Source organism: Rhineura floridana, chromosome 5 (genome assembly GCF_030035675.1).
Source record: "Rhineura floridana isolate rRhiFlo1 chromosome 5, rRhiFlo1.hap2, whole genome shotgun sequence".
Lineage (NCBI taxonomy): Eukaryota > Metazoa > Chordata > Lepidosauria > Squamata > Rhineuridae > Rhineura > Rhineura floridana.
Genome location: NC_084484.1, coordinates 63,572,155 through 63,591,403, shown reverse-complemented (window position 1 = coordinate 63,591,403; position 19,249 = coordinate 63,572,155). Strand labels below are relative to the sequence as shown.

The window sequence follows — 19,249 nt, the reverse complement described above, 5'->3', positions numbered from 1 at the left end:
TCACCTGCTCTATCTACTGGGAACTCTCAGGGATCCAGGGGATTCCATTAGTCTCCGGGGGCGGAACATCTTAATCTATCCACCACGCTTGCAGGGAAGGATCGGAGCTACAAGTCTAAACCTCACCAGGAAATGGTCTGACCATGACAATGGGGTGACATCCACTCCCCCATCTCTAGACCACCCCTTCCTTCATCTGGAGCAAAAACCAAGTCGAGGGTGTGCCCTGCCCTATGCTTCAGGCGGGTGACAACTTGAGACAGCCCCATGGTCATCATGGAGGCCATGAAGTCCTGAGCCAGAACGCTAGAGGCAACGTCAGCATGGACATTGAAATCACCCAGGACTATCATTCTGGGGTCTTCAAATATTAAAGCTGAGATGGCCTCTGCCATCTCAGTCAGAGAAGCTGCCGGGCAGCAGGGTGGATGGTACACCAGCAGCAACCCTAGTTTCCTGTCTCTTTGGTCTGACACCAGGCGCAGGCCCTCACAGCCAGCTCCAAGACAGAGTAGTTTCCTGGTGACAGAGATGGAAGTTCTGTAGACCATAGCAACTCCTCCTCCCCCCATCCCTGTAGCCTGTGCTGGTGTTGCACTGAGTATCCAGGTGGGCCGAGCTGGGTCAGAACAACTCCCAGCTCACCCACCCAGGTTTCTGTAATGCACACCAAATCAGCCACTTCATCCACGATCAAATTATGGATGAGCATGGTCTTATTGTGTACCGATCCGATGTTAAACAACAACACACACAGGCCACAAGATGTGCAATGAGAAACCCATCCATGAGAGGAGTGGGAGGGAGGAACAAGACATAGATAGCGTTGCCCTCGTCTTCTATGGTAATTCATTCCTCCATGGCTATACTTCCCTCTACCCATGATCACTGAAATTGGGGTGGCATCACCCATGTCCCTCCTTATTAAGACTCCTCCTAAACACCTGATATGAACCCAACAAGAGCCCATCAACAAAACCTATCTGAGCCAATTATCCCAGTAGGCCTCTGCAAGAATTGGGAACAGTCAGACCCACTCAGTATTTTTCACACAGGGCACACCTACTCCCCCTCTGTCTCACACCCAGGGAGGGCCAGCCTTCTGCCAGTAACAGACTCTCACTCTGAAGGCATCTGGCAACTTTCTCCTATCTCAGTGCACTGCACAGGCTCTCACCCTGCGCAGGAATTACACATGAGCCATGCACCATCCCCACTACCAATCTCCCCCAGATTGGTTAGGAAAAAAGAAAGAAAGGAATAGAAGAGGGTAGTGCCCTCGCCCTCGGGACTCCCTATGGGGCTCCCCAAGGGACAATCCCCTTTGGTTTCTTCCCTTCAGTGGTAACCCCGTTGGCAGCAGATCTGCCACCCAAGGGCAGCCAGGCTTATATGCCTCCTGACCCAGCCAGGAGCTGCTGCAAGGGGTTGCAAGATTAACTGCAGCCTCTCTCTGGAGCCAGGGTCATACAGGGGGTCCTAGTCCTTGCAGCACTTACCAGGGACATCAGCTGTCTCAAAAGACAGCAACTAAGAGGAGCAAGCAGGAAGCACCCACATGTTCAGAGACTCACTCCCAGGGCAGGTCTTCTTCAATCCCTCTAGTGTTACAGCTGTTCCCCCTGTTCCTGTTATTATTGTAAGGTGACTTTGGTTTTATGTTGGGAAGTGTTTGTAAGAAACATAAAAAACTGAAGCATGTTGCTTGCATAAATATTCAACACTGTGCTGTGGACACTCCCAGTTCACACAGATGAAAGAAATTGCCCTATCAAGGACACAGTTACCTTACCATTGGCCTCCACCTGTGAACCATTAAAGTTGCTGTCCCATTGTCAGGGTAAAAACCCCACTGTTGAAGGATCATTGGTCAGGCTGTGGATCTGAAGGAAAATGAAGACCAAAGAGCGTTCTACAGAAATGAGAGGTAATGTCATGCAAATGCATAGATTAGGAAAAGGGTACAAAATAATATCCAAATGTTTGTATATCCCAGTAAGCACAGTTGGATCAATAATCAGGAAGGGGAAGCTGCATCACACCACCCAGGCACTGCCAAGAAAAGGCCATCCCTCAAACTCAGTGCCAGACAAGAAGGAGACTTGTGAGAGAAGCCACAGAGAGGCCAACAATCACTTTGAAGGAGCTACAGAGTTCATTGGGGGGGAGGGGAGTAATGGTGCACCAGTCAGCCATATCAAGAGCTCTGCATAACACTGGCCTGTATGGGAGGGTAGCAAGAAAGAAGCAATTACTCAAAAAGTACCATCTGAAAGCACGTGTGGAGTTTGCCAGAAAGCAGGAGAGTGCCCTAGCTGCAATGTGGGAAAAGGTTTTGGGGTCAGTTGAGACCAAGATAGTGCTTTGAATTTTGTCCAAAAAGGTCTGTGTGTGGTGCAAACCTAACACTGCCCATGCTTCAAGACACACCATCCCTACAATGAAGTATGGTGGTGGCAGCAGCATCATGCTGTGGGGATGGTTCTCAGCAGGGACTGGGCACCCTATTAAAACTGAAGGCAGAATGGATGGAACAAAATACAGGGAAATACTGCAAGAGAACCTGCTTCAGTCCACTCAAAAACTGAAGCTTGGGAGGAAATTCACTTTTCAGCAGGACAATGATCCCAAGCAGAAGACCAAAGCAACATTGGAGTGGCTCAATAACAAAAAGGTGAATGTGCTACAATGTCCCAGTCAAAATCCTGATCTCAATCCCATTGAGAACCTGTGGTGCACTTTGAAAATTGCGGTACACAAGCAACGTCCAACCAACCTGAAGAACCTGAAGCGAATCTGCCTAGAATGGGCCAAAATCCCTCCGACACTGTGTGCAAAGCTGGTACATACCTATCCCAAACGACTTAAAGCTGTTATTGCAACGAAAGGTGGCTCTACCAAATATTAATGTGTGTGTGTGTGTGTGTGTGGGGTTGAATACTTATGCAAGCAACATGTTTCAGTTTTTTATGTTTCTTACAAACATTTCCCAACATAAGACCAATGTCACCCTATAATAATTGATTTTGAGTTTCAGTGTTTCAAAATAAAACATCACACAGAATGGAATTACATTGTACCATATGTAATTCAGTAATATGAGAGCGTTAGTCAGGGGTCTGATTACTTTTGCAAGGCACTGTATCTACCTGTTTTCAGGATAAATTATATATTTTCTTGTTTGGTGGCTATTCTCTGCCTACTGTGGTTTTCTGTTTTGAAGCTCATTTCTGATATAACTTTTTTTCTTGGCTTTTTAGTTGTGATGGGTGTGGGGCGGGAATTTTCTCTGTTTACATGTTAATGTGAATCCTAATTTGCACTTCCTGAAACAATACGGGAACTGAAATGTAGCCATCCACCCAACTTTATACTTTTGCATGGCAGTTCTGCAACCTAAAGTGCACACAAAAACCCGTATGTTAGGGAAAACTTAACAGAAATATGTATATTGGTGAAAATAATGTACAAAAATACATTAGGAAAATTACATACAAAATGTGTATACTAGGAGAAATGTGCATGAAAACATATTTGAATATCCATGCTGACTTTTTTTTAAATGATAAACTAATGCAGAAATGAAGTCAACTAAATTTAAGATTGGAAAAATGAGGAACAGAAACAGAAATGGGCAGATTGGTCCATCTGTACTTGTAAGAACTTACTGTATCTTCTTTTTTCATATAGTTAAAATGTCAGATCTACCTTCAAAACTGTTTTTAACCCAACAAAGAAAACAGCAAAGGATCAACTACCAAGCTTGGGGTGCATAGCATTAAAAAAGTTTTTAAAAATCACAGATACCTTAAAGTCATATGACATACTTTATAACACAAAGCAAATAGCGTAATAGTTACTTGTGAGAAGTAAATGTACAATTCTTCATGCATGACAAATGACCAAATGCATGACCAAGATCAGTTTTCTTCAGTGCTATAGCGAACTCACAAAGACCTAAATTTCATATAATATAAATTAAATTAAATTAAATAAATAAATAAAATAATAAAATAAATCCCATATTTATATTCCCCGACTGCAAAGGGAAACCACTATGAACACAAAATATACTAAAAAGATGCCTGTGGATATGTGAAGGTTATTTATTGTTTATCTTTGTCTTTATTACAATAGGTTATTGTTTTTACGTCTTGATGCCATTGTTATGCTATGGTTCTTTCATAACATTTGACAGATTTCAATGACAGGCAGAGCACTATTTTTCATATGTTAATATGAGAATTGGGATCTCTGTGACTTTGATACAACTGAGGAAGACAAATTATAGTTAAAATGCATTTGACTTGTCATCAATTCCTGTTTACCCAGGCATTTGATGACTGATATGTACTGGCCATGGCCACCTTGAAATTAGTAACTGTGAGGGTATGTGATTGTTTTTAGATGGTTTTTAATTGTTTTAAAATATGGTTTATTTTAAAATTGTACTGTTTTAACATTTTGATGTTTGCCACTCTGAGCAGGATGCAAATTTAATAATAAATAAAGGATTTGGGGTGATATCCAATGTTAGTCATACATATATAGCTTAAATGGATATAATCCTTTATATTTCATTTCTCAAGAGTTGCAGTTAAGCAGTTTGCCTTAAAATTTTATGTTTATTAAATATACCCTATGTGTTTTTATTTAATAGGATTGATATACCACTTAATCATCTAAGCCAGCCTTTCTCAACCTTTGGGTTCCCAGATGTTGGACTCCAACTCCCATCAGCCCCAGCCAGCAAGGATGATGGGAGTTGTAGTTCAGCAACATTGGGGGATCCATAGTTTGGGAAAGGCTGAATAACCCTCTAAGTGATTTACATAAAATATAACATACATTAAAATTACCAATAAAATCAGATGTTAAAAATAAGTTAACCTACAATTTTTCAAAATATAAATAAAGTGAGTTTTAGAAATCAAAATTAGATTAAAATTACATATTAAAATACATGTCAAATTTATATGTCTGGATAGGCTTGCTTTAAACACATAAGGCTTTAGCAGACACTGAAAACAGTACAATGAAAGTGTCTGTGTAACATCAGTGGGCAGGAGTAGGTGTCGGTGTTGCCACGCTGAAGGAACTATTCCTTGCAGGTGCAGAACAAACATGATGTGGCATTTGTAAAAGTGCCAGTTTCACGGAAGCAGTCAAGTGGGCAATATGGAGTAAGGCAGTCTGGCAAGTAAACTGGTTCCAAGCTGTTAAGGTCTTTATATACTAATAGTAACACTTTGAATTTGGCCCAGTAACAGATCTGCAACCAGTGTAGATCTCTGAGAAGAAGTATAATATGCTGACAAGGTCTCATTCCCGTCAGAAATTATGCAGGAGCATTCTGTATTAACTGAACCAAGCACAAGGGTGGCCCAACACAGGGTGCATTGCACTAGTCCAGTCTTAAAGTCATCAGTGCCTGGGCTACTATGGTAAAGCTATCCTAGTCCAGGAATAGCCAAAGCTGGTAAAAGGTGCTCCTAGCCATCTTAGCTCTCCAGCTGGACCCAGAAGAACCCCCAGAATGTGTACCTGCACTCAGGAGAATGCAACTCCATGCAGGGCAGGCAATTGACCAGTTTCTTAGACACATGAACCACTCACCCACATTACACCTCTGTCTTTCCAGGATTTAGGGTTAGCTTATTTTCCCTCATCCAGCCCTCACCACTGCATCCAGACACCAATCCAGGGCCCTTGTGGCCTATCCTGATTCAGATGTTATGGAGAAATAGTGATACTGATGACACCTTGCCCGAAATCTCTTAATGGCTGCTTCCAGTGACTTCGTACAGATATTAAGTAGCATTTGGGATGAAATAGTGACCTGTGGCACCCCATAGCATGACTTTCAGGGAGCCAAAAAACACTCTTCCAGTGCTACTCAATAGACACAGCTGTGTAGGTAGGACTGGAACCACGATAGCCCAGTGTCCCCAATTCTCATCCCACAAAGCCAGTCTAGCAGGACACCATGATTGATTTGTAAAGCATCTGTGCATTTTTTTTCTCCCCACTTTTCCCTTTTTTGGAAAATACACCCCAGTTTGGTAGTTAAATCTGTTTTTATCATTTTAAAGGTAGATCAATAAACATTTGAGTTTATTGAGCAACACCTGAAAAATGTGTAAATGAAACAGAATTATCCCTAATGTTATGGAAAGGAATGTGACATTTATTATTATCTATCTTGATTTATTAGATTAACCTTCTTTTCTTGATTCTCCCCCCACCCAAAAAAAAAAAAATCCAGTATTTGGACAACTCTGTAATAATTGTAGCTGTTACAGTAACTTATTATTTGATATTTTAAAACTCAGTTAAAAGTGAAAACTATTTATTTGATATTATTTGATATTTTAAAACTCAGTTAAAAGTTTGAATACATTAAATGGAAAGCCACAATCCGGGGATTATGACCAGTCTCACGTACCCAGTAGGGCTTTGGATTTATTCAAATCAGTTTTGGAACACACAACCTTTCAAATCAGATTGTGATATTGAATGAGGTGGGTGGGTGTTCTGATGTTCAGTGAGGGGGATTTTTTTCTTGTTAGTATGTCCTTGGGTGCACCTGAAGTAGCTCTCTTGATTCTGGTATAAACTTGTCACCAGGTTCCCCCCTCCCTCCTTGAGCCTTCTTTTATGGTCTGTCTCTTCCTTCAGCTCTTTCCCTTTTCAGGGTCTAACTGCCTATTCATTTTTGAGAGATATGAACCTTCTACACACAGCAAACTTGCAACCATCTTGTTGTGAGCCAGTGGTTTGTAGGATTATAGTTTTGTGTGTTAGTGCTATTTATTTCATTTATGAGTTTATTCCCATAAAACATCCCAAAACGATTTTAGTACTACAGCAACTTCATTTCCAGGTAACGTATCACTATGTTGGAACTAAAAATCTTTGTAATTGGAACTACAAATTCCCATCGAATTTGCTGAGATATTATGCATCTTGTATGATCTGTAGTGAGGTCAAATGCAATTTTCTTACAGGCAGTATTCTGAGCCTTAACAAAATGAGTAGGCAAATGAGTATGTAGATCAAGGCGGCTTCTGCATTCTTTGCTGTCTTGCTGTTCCTCTCTTAACAAACTAATATACACATCTTCTGGTTTTGTATTTTCTCCTTTTCTTTTTTACCCATATGTTTTATTAACGGATTCTCTCTTCTCCCTCTTTTGCCTCTTCCTTCTCTGTTGGTTTTTAGCTCTACATGGTTCGCACTATGACAGAGTCCTTAAACTCTGCTGAGCTGTTGAAGCAGCTCAGATCTCTGGGAATGGAAAAGTTATTGCATGTGATAAACAAGTTTCTGAGGCAGTCCTACATCTATCCTACTCTTTTAAACTTTGGTGGTAAGGCATTACTTATTATTTTTAAATAACATGGTGACACAGGCTGATCCACTGCAAATTGTGTTTTTTCTTTCTTTCCTCCCTCAAGTTAATGACTTTTGAACTTCCTTATCAGGTTTCAGTTTGAAGTGGAGCAGTCTCTCTTTTTTCACAGTGTGTTTCTACAGTGCTGAACTAACATGCCGTATGTGTTTTTCCCCCTATCATGAATGTTTTGTTTAATGACGCAGCTTTACATGGTGAGAACCATGTTAGAGTCCCTCATTGCTGACAAAAGTGGTTCCAAGAAAACCTTGAGAAGTAGCCTTGAGGGGCCCACCATATTGGACATAGAAAAATTCCACCGAGAGTCTTTCTTCTACACACACTTGATAAATTTCAGTGGTAAGATACATAGATGATAAATGTCCAGCTTTAGCATGTCCTAACACCTCTAACATGACCTGGGAAAATGTTTCCGATTTTATGCAGCTTACTTGATTTTAAAATGTTGGTCTGTCAGCAGCTAGTTGCTTGGCATTTGGCTGGCTGTTCTTGAAAGCAGGATGCTGGGCTGCAGTGGACCCTCAGTCTAGTCCAGCAGGGCTCTTCTTATGTTCTTATCATGTTGTAACATTACATATAATATTAGAATTAAAAGGTTGGATGCTTCATATGTTTTTTCCAGTTGGCATGATTTTTCTTTCTTCCTTCATAAAATTTCAGTGTAAAAAGATGTCCTGATATTGAAATCCTCTTAAAATGGCAAAAATGTCTGTTAAGTCCAATGTTTCTTCTTCTTCTAAAGAGAGAAACCAAATACCATGCCTTGGGTAAAACAATTTTCTTTGTTTTGACTGCCATTCTCTCTACTATTAGCTGTAATCGGAAGCATGTTGTTCTAGTGGTTTCACCTACTGACATCTCTCTAGTCTAGTCATACCACATTGTGTTGTCTTTCCAACTCATGTTGTTGTTGGAACTCTTTGGAAGGAAGAGATTCATGTTATAATGTTGTTGAAACACAGTGCTTTTTCATTAGCCTTAGTGTCCTTGTTCTTGCCTTGTTCAGTGATTCCCAAACAGTGAATTTGGGACCCACCAGTATCTTGTGGATAGGTCTGCCAGAAGCAGTATTGAGCTAAGGGTAATCAGAACTATAACAGAAAAGTCTGTGCTCATTTCTTCCAACTGCAAAAAAAAAATGACCATCAAACAATGCTTCATATATGCGCAAAACAAACACGCTGCTGTAAATCATTCTTTACCCAGCCCTGGTAAACCTTATGGGGTACACAAGGTTCCCCATTCTCCAGTCATCTTGTTTAGGCTGTCTGTATTACATTCTTCAAGAACTTGCTTACATATCATTGCCAAGGCTAAAAAGGAAGATCCTTAGAGGTCAGCGATATGCTCTTGATGAGTCTCTTAATAACAGTTGGGAATCACTGCTCAAGTCTACTGAAAACACTGCTGCTATGATAAATCAGAGGAACCCTTGGCATCTCTAATGGTATCTTCCAAGCAATTTTAGGGTTCCTGTAACTATTCTCCCTATCCTTGGTACTCATTTAGTGCCCTTCTGACCAGTTCATACCATATGGAGCAAGACAATCCCACCATCTAATTGAATGCATAGAATAATGATGGTTGTTACAAGACATTCCCATTTCATCTGCCCTTCCTTGCAAAGCCAAGAGCTGGAAGTGTGACATACATGGCATTTGGCACAAGTTGGGAGAGCCGTTTAGAATATGTGGACATGCACCATGAAACCACTGAGTTGATACTTCCTCCAGTGGTGTTTTCAGTAATGAAACTATTTTATGCTTATGTTATGCATTTATTAATAGCAGCTGTAATAATTTCCTAGGCTTTCCATGTGGACACTGGTTTGCTTTTCTTTTTCATGTGTCAGTCTAGCAACCCTCTCTCACCTTTGGTTATTTATACAACATTGCACCACTAGAATACTGCTGCTTCTGTGTGTGTGTGTGTGCGTATTTTCTCTCTCAAAAGAAGATTAATTCAGTAATTTTTTTCTGCAATAAGAAACGCTGCAGCAATGCTGTGACTTATCCCAGCTATGGTTCAGAGAGTTCTTTCTGGAGCTGACAATGGGCAGAAGGATCCAATTTCCCATCGAGATGTCTATGCCTTGGATTCTGACGGACCACATTTTGGAGACTAAGGAAGCATCAATGATGGAGTAAGTCTGATGTGGTTCTTTATTTATTTTATTTATTTATTTATTTCGATTTCTATACCGCCCACAGCCAAAAGGCTCTCAGGGTGGTGCACAACATAGAATAAAATACAATAAAATTACAAAGGTCAGTAAAAAGCATGCATATTAAACAGTAAAACAGCCTGGTATAAATTGAAAGCTAAAAAATAAATTAAGTTAAAATGCCTGGGAGAATAAAAAGGTTTTAACCTGGTGCCGAAAAGATAAAAGTGTAGGCGCCAGGCGTACCTCATCGGGGAGACTGTTCCATAATTCGGGGGCCACTACTGAAAAGGCCCTGGATCTTGTTACAACTCCCCAAGCCTCTCAGTGGATCGGGACTCGGAGGAGGGCCTTTGATGTTGAACGTAGTGAGCGGGTAGGTTCATATCGGGAGAGGTGTTCCGCTAGGTATTGTGGTCCGGCGCCGTGTAAGGCTTTATAAGTCAAAACTAGCACTTTGAATTTAGCCCGGAAACAAATAGGTAGCCAGTGCAAACGAGCCAGGACAGGTGTTATATGTGCGGACCGCCTGGTCCTCGTCAACAGTCTAGCAGCTGCGTTTTGCACTAGCTGTAGTTTCTGAACTGTCTTCAAAGGCAGCCCCACGTAGAGCGCATTGCAGTAATCCAATCTAGAGGTTACCAGAGCATGCACGACTGAAGTGAGGTCATCGCTTTCCAGATAGGGGCGTAGCTGGGCTACCAAACGAAGGTGGTAGAACACATTCCATGCCACCGAGGCCACCTGAGCCTCGAGAGACAGGAATGGATCGAAAAGAACCCCCAAGCTACGAACCTGTTCCTTCAGGGGGAGTGTAACCCCATCCAGAACAGGTTGAACATCCACCATCTGGGCGGAGAAGGCACTCACCAACAGCGTCTCAGTCTTGTCAGGATTGAGCCTCAGTTTATTAGCTCTCATCCAGTCCATTATCGCGGCCAGGCAACGGTTCAGCACATTAACAGCCTCACCTGATGAAGATGAAAAGGAGAAATAGAGTTGCGTGTCATCAGCATACTGGTGACAACGCACTCCAAAATTCCTGATGACTGCACCCAGCGGCTTCATGTAGATGTTAAAAAGCATAAGGGACAGAACCGATCCCTGCGGGACTCCACAATGGAGAGTCCAGGGTATCGAACAATGCTCCCCAAGCCCTACCTTCTGGAGGCGGTCCACCAAGTAGGAGCGGAGCCACTGCCAAGCAGTACCTCCAACTCCCAACTCAGTGAGTCTCCTCAGAAGGATATCATGGTCGATGGTATCAAAAGCAGCTGAGAGATCAAGGAGAATCAACAGAGTTACACTCCCCCTGTCCCTCTCCTGACATAGGTCATCGTACAGGGCGACCAAGGCTGTTTCAGTGCCAAAACCGGGCCTAAAACCGGATTGAAATGGATCTAGATAATCGGTTTCATCCAAGAGCACCTGGAGCTGGCTGGCCACCACACGTTCTAAGACCTTGCCCAAGAAACAAGACCTTTCTCTTGTTTAGTACTAGATACAGAAAATTCTGATGAAAATGATATTAGAGTCGTAATGGAATGGTCTAGGTGAGTGAGATGAGAGCTTTTTTCTTTTTTTTTTAAGAAAGTGGTTGAAGAAGAAGTAAGCCTCCAGTTTGGCATTTTCCTCCTCTGTGCCCAGCTCCTTTTTCCAGCTTGGGGAGTCTTCAGTTTAGAGCAGTCACACATTTATTTTTCTGATGCTGGACTCCACCTGTGTGACTTCTCAGGACATGCTTCAGTACTTTGCCCGGAAATCTCTCAAGGCTTCCCTCACCCATTGTAGTTCTGGACTGTGGATGGGTTCCCTTTCAGTTTTTCCTCTTATCTCTCCCTTTTCATTTACCACACCCTTTTCCCACTTCCAGTCAATCTCCGCTATGACCACAGACAGGGAATAGTAGAAACAGGGCATGTAACAGAGCTCATTGACACATGCTTAAGTACCTCCAGTCAACTTTTGTGCCACAGAAGTTTTCATGGCTTTTTGTTTTTGGGTAATGTCTTCTACGTAATGCTGGAGCACCCTTTCTTCTCACTTGTTGTAGTGATCATTGTAATGGGAGCCTGATAGGGTGGGAGGAACTCATGTTCCTTTCTAGGATATGACACATCACTAGCTTTGCATAATTATATGCAATCTAGTTACCAGAATTTTGGGATGGGGATTTTTTGTATTTTGCTGATGACCATTTCCACGTTCTTTGTGGCAATCTGTGGCAAGTTAAATGTTTCATTTCTAAAATGTTGGGTCGTATCAAAAGACAGGAACATTTTTTGTGTGTTTCTGAAAAACATATTCTCTTCCTCTCATAGATACGTTCTGTATTCTTTGGACCTTTATAATGACAGTGCTCATTACGCACTTACCAAATTCAAGAAGCAGTTCCTCTATGATGAAATTGAGGCAGAGGTAAGATAATTGAATCTATCCTAGTAGTTGAAAATCTGTTAAGTAGCAGCACATGTGGATGGGTATATTATTTGGTAAGGATGAAGAGATAGCAGTGAAGACAACCTGAGAGGATAGACTTCTGAGGAAACTTAAGGCTAGTACACACTTGCATGTTCTTAACTCGATAATCTGAAGGCAATGAACAGCAATAGCAGATCTAGCACACAGGCGTTTTTAATTGCCTTTCAATATTTTAATTGCCTTTTCAATATTCAACACAATATAAAGAACAATACAAATAAAAACACCAGTTAAGACAGAACAAAACCATTAATAAAACTAAAAGCAAAGAGTAGAAGTTACAGCCCATCAAAAGCCAGTTTTTATAGCCTGCTTAAAGCTAGTCACAGAGGAGACCGATCCTGACCTCCCTGTGGGGGAGTCCCACAGTTGGGGTGTTGCTACAGAAAAGCCCCTGTCCCAAGTACCAACCTAGCTTCTCTTGGTGGTGGAAAATAAAACTCCATCAAGGAGTACTATGCTTGAGTCTATATGTATCTTTGGGGTCCCATACACACATAAGAAACTGCTTTATATTAGGTCAGACTATGCCCCTCTATATCATTGTTAGGTTTTTTCTTTGAGTATACTGTTTGTCAGTGTTGATGTGCTCCCCCTTCATGTTTAAGGCTCAGGGCAGTCTCCTCTCCACCCCCCAATTGTCTGCTCCGAAAAAGGGACCTGATCCAAACAGAAAGGATAGGCTACAGAGGCTCAGCCACCAGGCATGTTATACTTTCATGGCCCACTGTAGAAGTAGGTTTCCGAAGGGAAATGCACTTCAATAAAGATTTTGTGTTTTAACTGAGCAATTCATATGTTGCACTTTCAGGTCAACTTGTGCTTTGACCAGTTTGTCTACAAGCTGGCAGACCAGATATTTGGATACTACAAGGTTATGGCAGCAAGGTAAATACATCCAATACACATTTTTTTAAGCATTCATTTTGTGATTTTTAAAATACAACTATCACAGTTTGCTATTTAATATTCTACCTTCCCAATAGTCTGCTTTTAGATAAAAGGTTAAGATCAGAGTGCAAGAATCAGGGAGCAACTATTCCCTTGCTAACATCTAATCGGTATGAGACGCTCCTAAAGCAGAGGCATGTTCAGGTTAGTAAGTGATACCTTGCGTGGCATTCTTCAGTGGTGTGGTCTGGTCTTTTCTTTATTAATTTTCTCTTGTTCAACCCTATTGGGTTGATGCTTTGCTTTAGACTTGTGTAGATTGTACTCTGTACAGGATTGCATTTTTTGTAAAGAGGTGGGACTTGAGAAAGTGTGTGTGTGAATATCTCTATATCTATCTATATGATGAAACTTCTTGGAATTTCTTTTGCATCAGCTTCTTGGCCGATCAATAGATCTGAACCGTCTGATCACTCAGCGAATTTCAGCAGCCATGTACAAATCTATGGAACTGGCAATTGGTCGCTTTGAGAGTGAAGACTTGACTTCCATTGTTGTAAGTGTTGAGAAGCATTAGCACTATTCAGATTTGTGTTAACTCAGGAATTGGCTGATGATTTCAAGTTTGGCGACATGTCTTAAGCCAATGCTTTCCTTATATCACAAAAAGTTAATGAAGGGAAGGGAAAGAACTGTGTAACATGGTATCCCATCCCTCTCTCTTCTTTCCCTTACCTCCTTTTCCTACCTTTTCCTTGACCTCTCTTATGCATCCACCTCCAATTCTGGCTTTCATTGCTTTCCCCTTCACTTGCTCTTCTCTTGTTCTGCTTATTACCTTCTTTCTATTCAGACTATCCCATTTTCTCCATCCTCAACAAACTTCTTCAGGCTTCTTTTCTTTTGCGTCACCCATGTCTGTAGCTCTCTCCCCAAACCTACTGATCTTTTTAGTGAGCCTGAGCCAGAACAGGTAGGAGGATTAAATTGAACAAAGTCTGGGAATGAAAACTAAGAGAGGCATATCCTCTTAGTTCTGCTTCATGTGACATTAGGCAACTTGGCACAATGATTGGACACGTGACTAATAGTTGTGGTACATAATCTCATCCCAGTTTTCATTTTTTCAACACTTTCTGTTGGGCCATGGCTTATGGTTCAGACAGTGGAGGATGGTCCGTAAGGGCAGATCTGCCCTGTCAACCTCAGTCTACCTTCAGCCAGCCTCCAACTGCCTGCCATTTTATTTACAATGAGTCCAGTGGCTGTGAGTTCTTTAGTCTTAGCGTTGCCTCTTGTAGAATTCCTGATGGGTGCAAAACTAGAATTATTTGGCTGTGCCTATCATTGGCTCTGGCTCCACCCACCATTGGTCTCCCTGCTTTCTGCCCCACCAGTCCCAATAGGCACCAGCCACCACTGTTGTATTCAGATAAGCTGAAATTTCATTGTACAGTTCCAGTTTTTAGTTTTAAGAAGTTCCTCTTCCTTGAATCTGTATTAATAAAATATAGACTTTTCACCAATGGACACTAATCCCATCATTTTAAACTAAATGAAGAAAAATGAACAAAATCTCCACATCCTGGAACAAGAGGTGCCTATTGACTGCTGTTAGGAAGAGCTTTTAAATATGAAAGAACTGTAGTATATAGATTCATCTTTGGAATTTCTTCTGTCCCTGTAATTAAAAGGAATATAATATTTGGCTGTTAGGAATAGGCTGGGTTTATGAACATGCTTCTAATTCTCATGGTCGTGTCCATAAAGTTGCTGTTTTGTTGTAGGTTTTGACAAGATTCTCACTTCACTCTTTCCTCCCTCTCATGGTCTTTTTCCTTCCTCTAATTTCTTCTCAGGAATTAGATGGGTTGGTAGAAATAAATAAGATGACACACAAGCTCCTGAGCAGATACATGACTCTAGACAGTTTTGATGCCATGTTCAGGGAAGCCAACCACAATGTATCAGCTCCCTATGGAAGAATCACCCTTCATGTCTTCTGGGAGCTCAATTACGATTTCCTTCCAAATTACTGCTACAATGGGTCCACTAACAGGTTAGTGTGAAAGCTTTTAATGTATTTTTTAAACTGCATTTCGGTTCACTGGCTCTGATATTGACAATATTTGGAATCCACCTTGGTTGCCAAATGTCCATATCTTAGCAGTTTTCCCACAAGCTTAGATTTTTTTGTTAAACTCAACAGTTTATTTAATTCTGGATAAATTAAGTTTCTTTACCTTTTTTAAAAAACTAAACTAGTCCAGAGTCCTGCATGTCCAGGGGCTTCTAATTATCTTCTGTGAAAAGGATTAAACTAAGTGTGCATGATTGCTTTCTTCCAAAGAAGAAAAGCTTGCAAAGGATCCTATTTCTTATCCCTGGTATAAAAAGCAGGGAAATTCACTAAAATTAGTGAATGTATACATTGATGCTTTCAAAATTTTCATTATGTATATTTAACACAGCATAATGCTCAATTCTAGTCTACATTTTGATATGATAGTCCCACTGCATGTCCATGAAGAGGAAGCAACTATGACTGAGACCTGGATATAATTTAACCGGAATAGAATGTGTAAAATAAGGGCAAGCTCTGACTTTTGAGTTTTCAGTGTCTGCTTAAAACTTACCCGTTATGTATTATTGGCTACAACAGTTTGAATCTTAATTGTTTTTCATTTTAATATGTGGATTTTATTGTTTATTGTATAATATTTATCTATTGTGAACCTCTCTGGTCTTATTTAAATCATGAGCTATACAGAAATATTTTAAACAAATAGAAAGACTTGGATGGCATGCTAGCAAGATACTTTGGGCATACCAGAGCTATCATGGCCTATCAGGTGGAATGTTAATAATATAGAAAATCATTAACATTCCCTGTCAAATTTGCAAGGTCTCATTTGTTTTCCAATAATAAAGAAGCTTATGGTTTGCTTTGAACTTGTATGGACATGGTCTGGCAATGCCTGGGGTTAGTAGTCAACATGCTTTTATAGGAACAGGAGGCCGCTGCACAGAGGATGTACCTAGCCTCTTCCCACTTGTTTCCAGCACCTCGAGATCTCCCCTGACATTTCATCCCCTACAAATGTGTTCCCTGTCCCCCACCTCTGGTCTTGAAGCAAATCCTCCTTGCCCACAGTCTTGTTTTGTGTGGTCCAATCAGAAACACTGGCAAATGAAGGATGGAACAGCTGGATGCCTTGCAGGGAGGTGTAGGAGGCCTGCTGTTTCCCTACCACAGTATAGTATGTAAGACCACAACTAGAATAACCGGCATGGTGTGGATGAAGGTGGTGGTGGCACTGTAAAACCGGCTCTGGGATTGCATATGTGTGTGTATCCAAAAAAGACTAGTTGAATCTGTGTTTACTGAACAAAAGTATGTTCTTAATTTGAACATAGAAAGAACATGACCTCTGTCTTTAATAATAATCAGCTGGATTTATAGAATGTACAGGAAGGAAATAGCTACTAGTTCTATTCTTAATATGCTAGCACAAGAGTTTGTGTAGCGCTATGGTATTATAGCAGTAGTCTTTCATCGTTTCAGATCTGTGACCTCCCTTCTTTAGCCCAAACATGCATTTCTTACTCTCTTCTTCCCTCCACAATTTATTTGTATGGTGGTAATGCTGTGGTTGTGACCCACTTTAGGTCGGCCTGTGACCCAGTAGTGAGTCCAGACCCACCAGTTGAAGATTAATGCTTTTATAGCAGTTTTCATGCTTCCACTTGTGGTGCCTCTTGAACAACAATTTGCACAAGTGGAAGATCAGTATTGGATTTTGTTTCACTTTTCTCAGTCAACACTCCAGGATGATGTATATAGTTCTTTTACACCATTAGACACTACCCTTTTATTTCCTAAAGGAAATCAATTGTTCAGCTACCAAAAGTACTTAAAAGTGCTTCTCTCCACTAAAAAAGTACATCGGCAACCAATTGCTGAGTCACTGGGAATTCTTAACCTGGCTCTATATAGTGGTGACACCCCACAAACTCATTAAACTGTGCTTGTCTAAGGCTACTAGATAATCAGTTGGCTATATAACAATAGGCAGGACACAGGAAATCACTATCCTTTTTGGCCTTTTCTGCTGCTGCATCAAATAAAATGCATTTAATCTTTACTGAGTTGCAAACATATTTTATTGAACCAAGTGGTTCTGTGTGTGTCCTGCCTGCATGTTTTTAAATAAAGCAGCAGCAAACAGCACACTTTAATTCTGTGAATTTGATATTAATTTTAAATTGTTAACAGAGGGTTTGGCATTTGCAATAAGCTTTTATCACTGGGGTCAAAAGTTGAGATTGTTCCTGAAAAAGCATTACATTAAACTATGCCCTAAGCTGACTGACTGCTTGTAATGGTCTACTTTTGTTAATGTAGTGAGACTAAATAATTGGATGGGGTGCTATTAAAGCAATAAACATTTATTAATTGCATCTATTTGTCTTCAGCTTTCTGTGCATCCAGGACCAAATATGAGAGTGTTGAGCCTGAAATGTATGCAAGGAAAAGGAAGAGGCATTGGAATTAACAACAAATGTTCTTCCTAGGTGTTCCTTGTAGTATGTATATTTATGTAGCATAGTGGCCCTGGTTGCAATTATATGCATGCTTTACCTGGAAATAAGCTCCACTGAATACAGTTGGACCAAGGAAACATGCCTACAGTTGTGCTGAGCTCAAATGAGTAGAATTGAGCTTCAACGCAGGGAGTCCTAGACTTTTTAGGTGGCTTTAAGCAAGCTGCTATTTGTCAGTCTCAGCCCTTCAGTTGAAATGTTATAAATAAGTAGCTGTATAATAAGTGAACTGTGTGTGTATGTTTTTGTCCTTGAAATTTGCATTTTCCTCTAGTTTATAATATCAAGTCGTAATAGTGCAAGCAGCATGTTCAAGTCTCCAGAGCTCCTTACTCGTATTATAATAGTAATCCATACAGTAACAAGCCTGTAAGGTCGGCCAGTATTACTTTCCAGGGGTACTATGCTACTTTTGTTTGACCCTTTTACTGCTTTGATGCCTTTGTGGTATCTACATATACATCAGTGTTTGGAGTAGTAATTTACATACTGTCTTATACCACTTTGTCCAACTAATGTAGATTAAAAACCATAATGTCAATACTTTAGATTGTACCACCTATCACTAATATTCAGCAAAGATTTAGTAGTTATATTTAGATGATGCCTGTTTGGCCAAGATATCATCTTAAACTCCTGCTTGGAATTGTACTACTTGAAAGTGAAATGAATACTTTACAATTCTGCCTGGTGTGTTTATCAGTTCCCCCCGCCCCGCCCCGCCCCAAAAAAGCATTGGTAACAGGGTTTTGATTTGTGTAATCTACTTTATCTTGACTGCTTAGTGCTGTACTGATGAAAATTGATAAATTGCTAGGAAAGTCATCATCTAGAGATAAAAAGTAACATGACCTGATTATATCAACATGTGCCAAAACCAACAATTTAGCAGCATAGTGTACTAAAGTGGATTTAGCAAAATCATTTCGTTTATTATGGGAGGAGGAAAGGGAATGCATCTTATTTAAGGCAAATCTGCTTGTTTAATTTATGTACTTTAAATCTGCTTGTTGCTTTTCTCTGGACTATTTGAACAAGTGAGAGAAGTTTTAAAAAATAAAATTAAACCAAGAATGTTGGTGGTTTTTAAGCAATGATGCATGTTCTAAAATTGCTCTTTAAGAGCATCAGTTGCAACGAAATCTGCCCAGTGATTGGCAGATCTGCACATTAATAAAGAAGTGAGCAACATATCCCTGCTAGAGTTTAATTTGGGCCACAGTGTATTGTTGTTTAGAAAATTAATGAGAGCTCTTTGTAAGAGAATCTTAAAGGTTGTATGTCATACTGTTGCTCAGCTGATAGTAAGGTTTCCATTAGCAAAATGGGGAGGGAAGCGATTTTTGGAAATTCTTCTTACAGCTCCCTGCCCCCCATCTGCTTTGGAGACTTAGTGGGGCTACAGTGAGAGGGAGAATTACAGGAAGTTAGTTGCTTTCCTATTTTGCACCTTCCATCAGCTAAGCGGTACCATACGCTGTAAGTGCATATCATTTGAACGATGCAAAAAAGTGCATCAATACATATGGAAAATATAAACTAAAAGACAGTTTGTGTGGGATCATGACGTTATATTTGTGCCTATGATCCAAACGATATTTGCTTCTGTAAAGCATCCCAAGCAATAAGCAAATAATAGATCTCTAGATAGCTTGGAAAGTGCATTTTTTTCTCCCTGCATTCCTGCAGTTAAT

The 19,249-nt window shown here is 40.6% G+C and overlaps 1 protein-coding gene across 2 annotated transcripts in view; it reads left to right on the top strand.

The window, feature by feature from the left end:
* Positions 1-19,249, top strand: part of CYFIP1 (cytoplasmic FMR1 interacting protein 1) — a 94,415-nt gene that overhangs the window by 34,035 nt on the left and 41,131 nt on the right. Inside the window, exons 16-22 of one of the 2 annotated variants that reach the window (XM_061626964.1) lie at positions 7,222-7,369; positions 9,401-9,557; positions 11,900-11,996; positions 12,871-12,947; positions 13,046-13,154; positions 13,387-13,506; positions 14,810-15,009. In XM_061626964.1, the coding sequence (XP_061482948.1) occupies positions 7,222-7,369; positions 9,401-9,557; positions 11,900-11,996; positions 12,871-12,947; positions 13,046-13,154; positions 13,387-13,506; positions 14,810-15,009 (908 nt within the window). Of the gene's footprint in view, positions 1-7,221; positions 7,370-7,599; positions 7,754-9,400; positions 9,558-11,899; positions 11,997-12,870; positions 12,948-13,045; positions 13,155-13,386; positions 13,507-14,809; positions 15,010-19,249 lie in introns of both variants that reach the window. The other variant, XM_061626963.1, reaches the window with a different exon arrangement.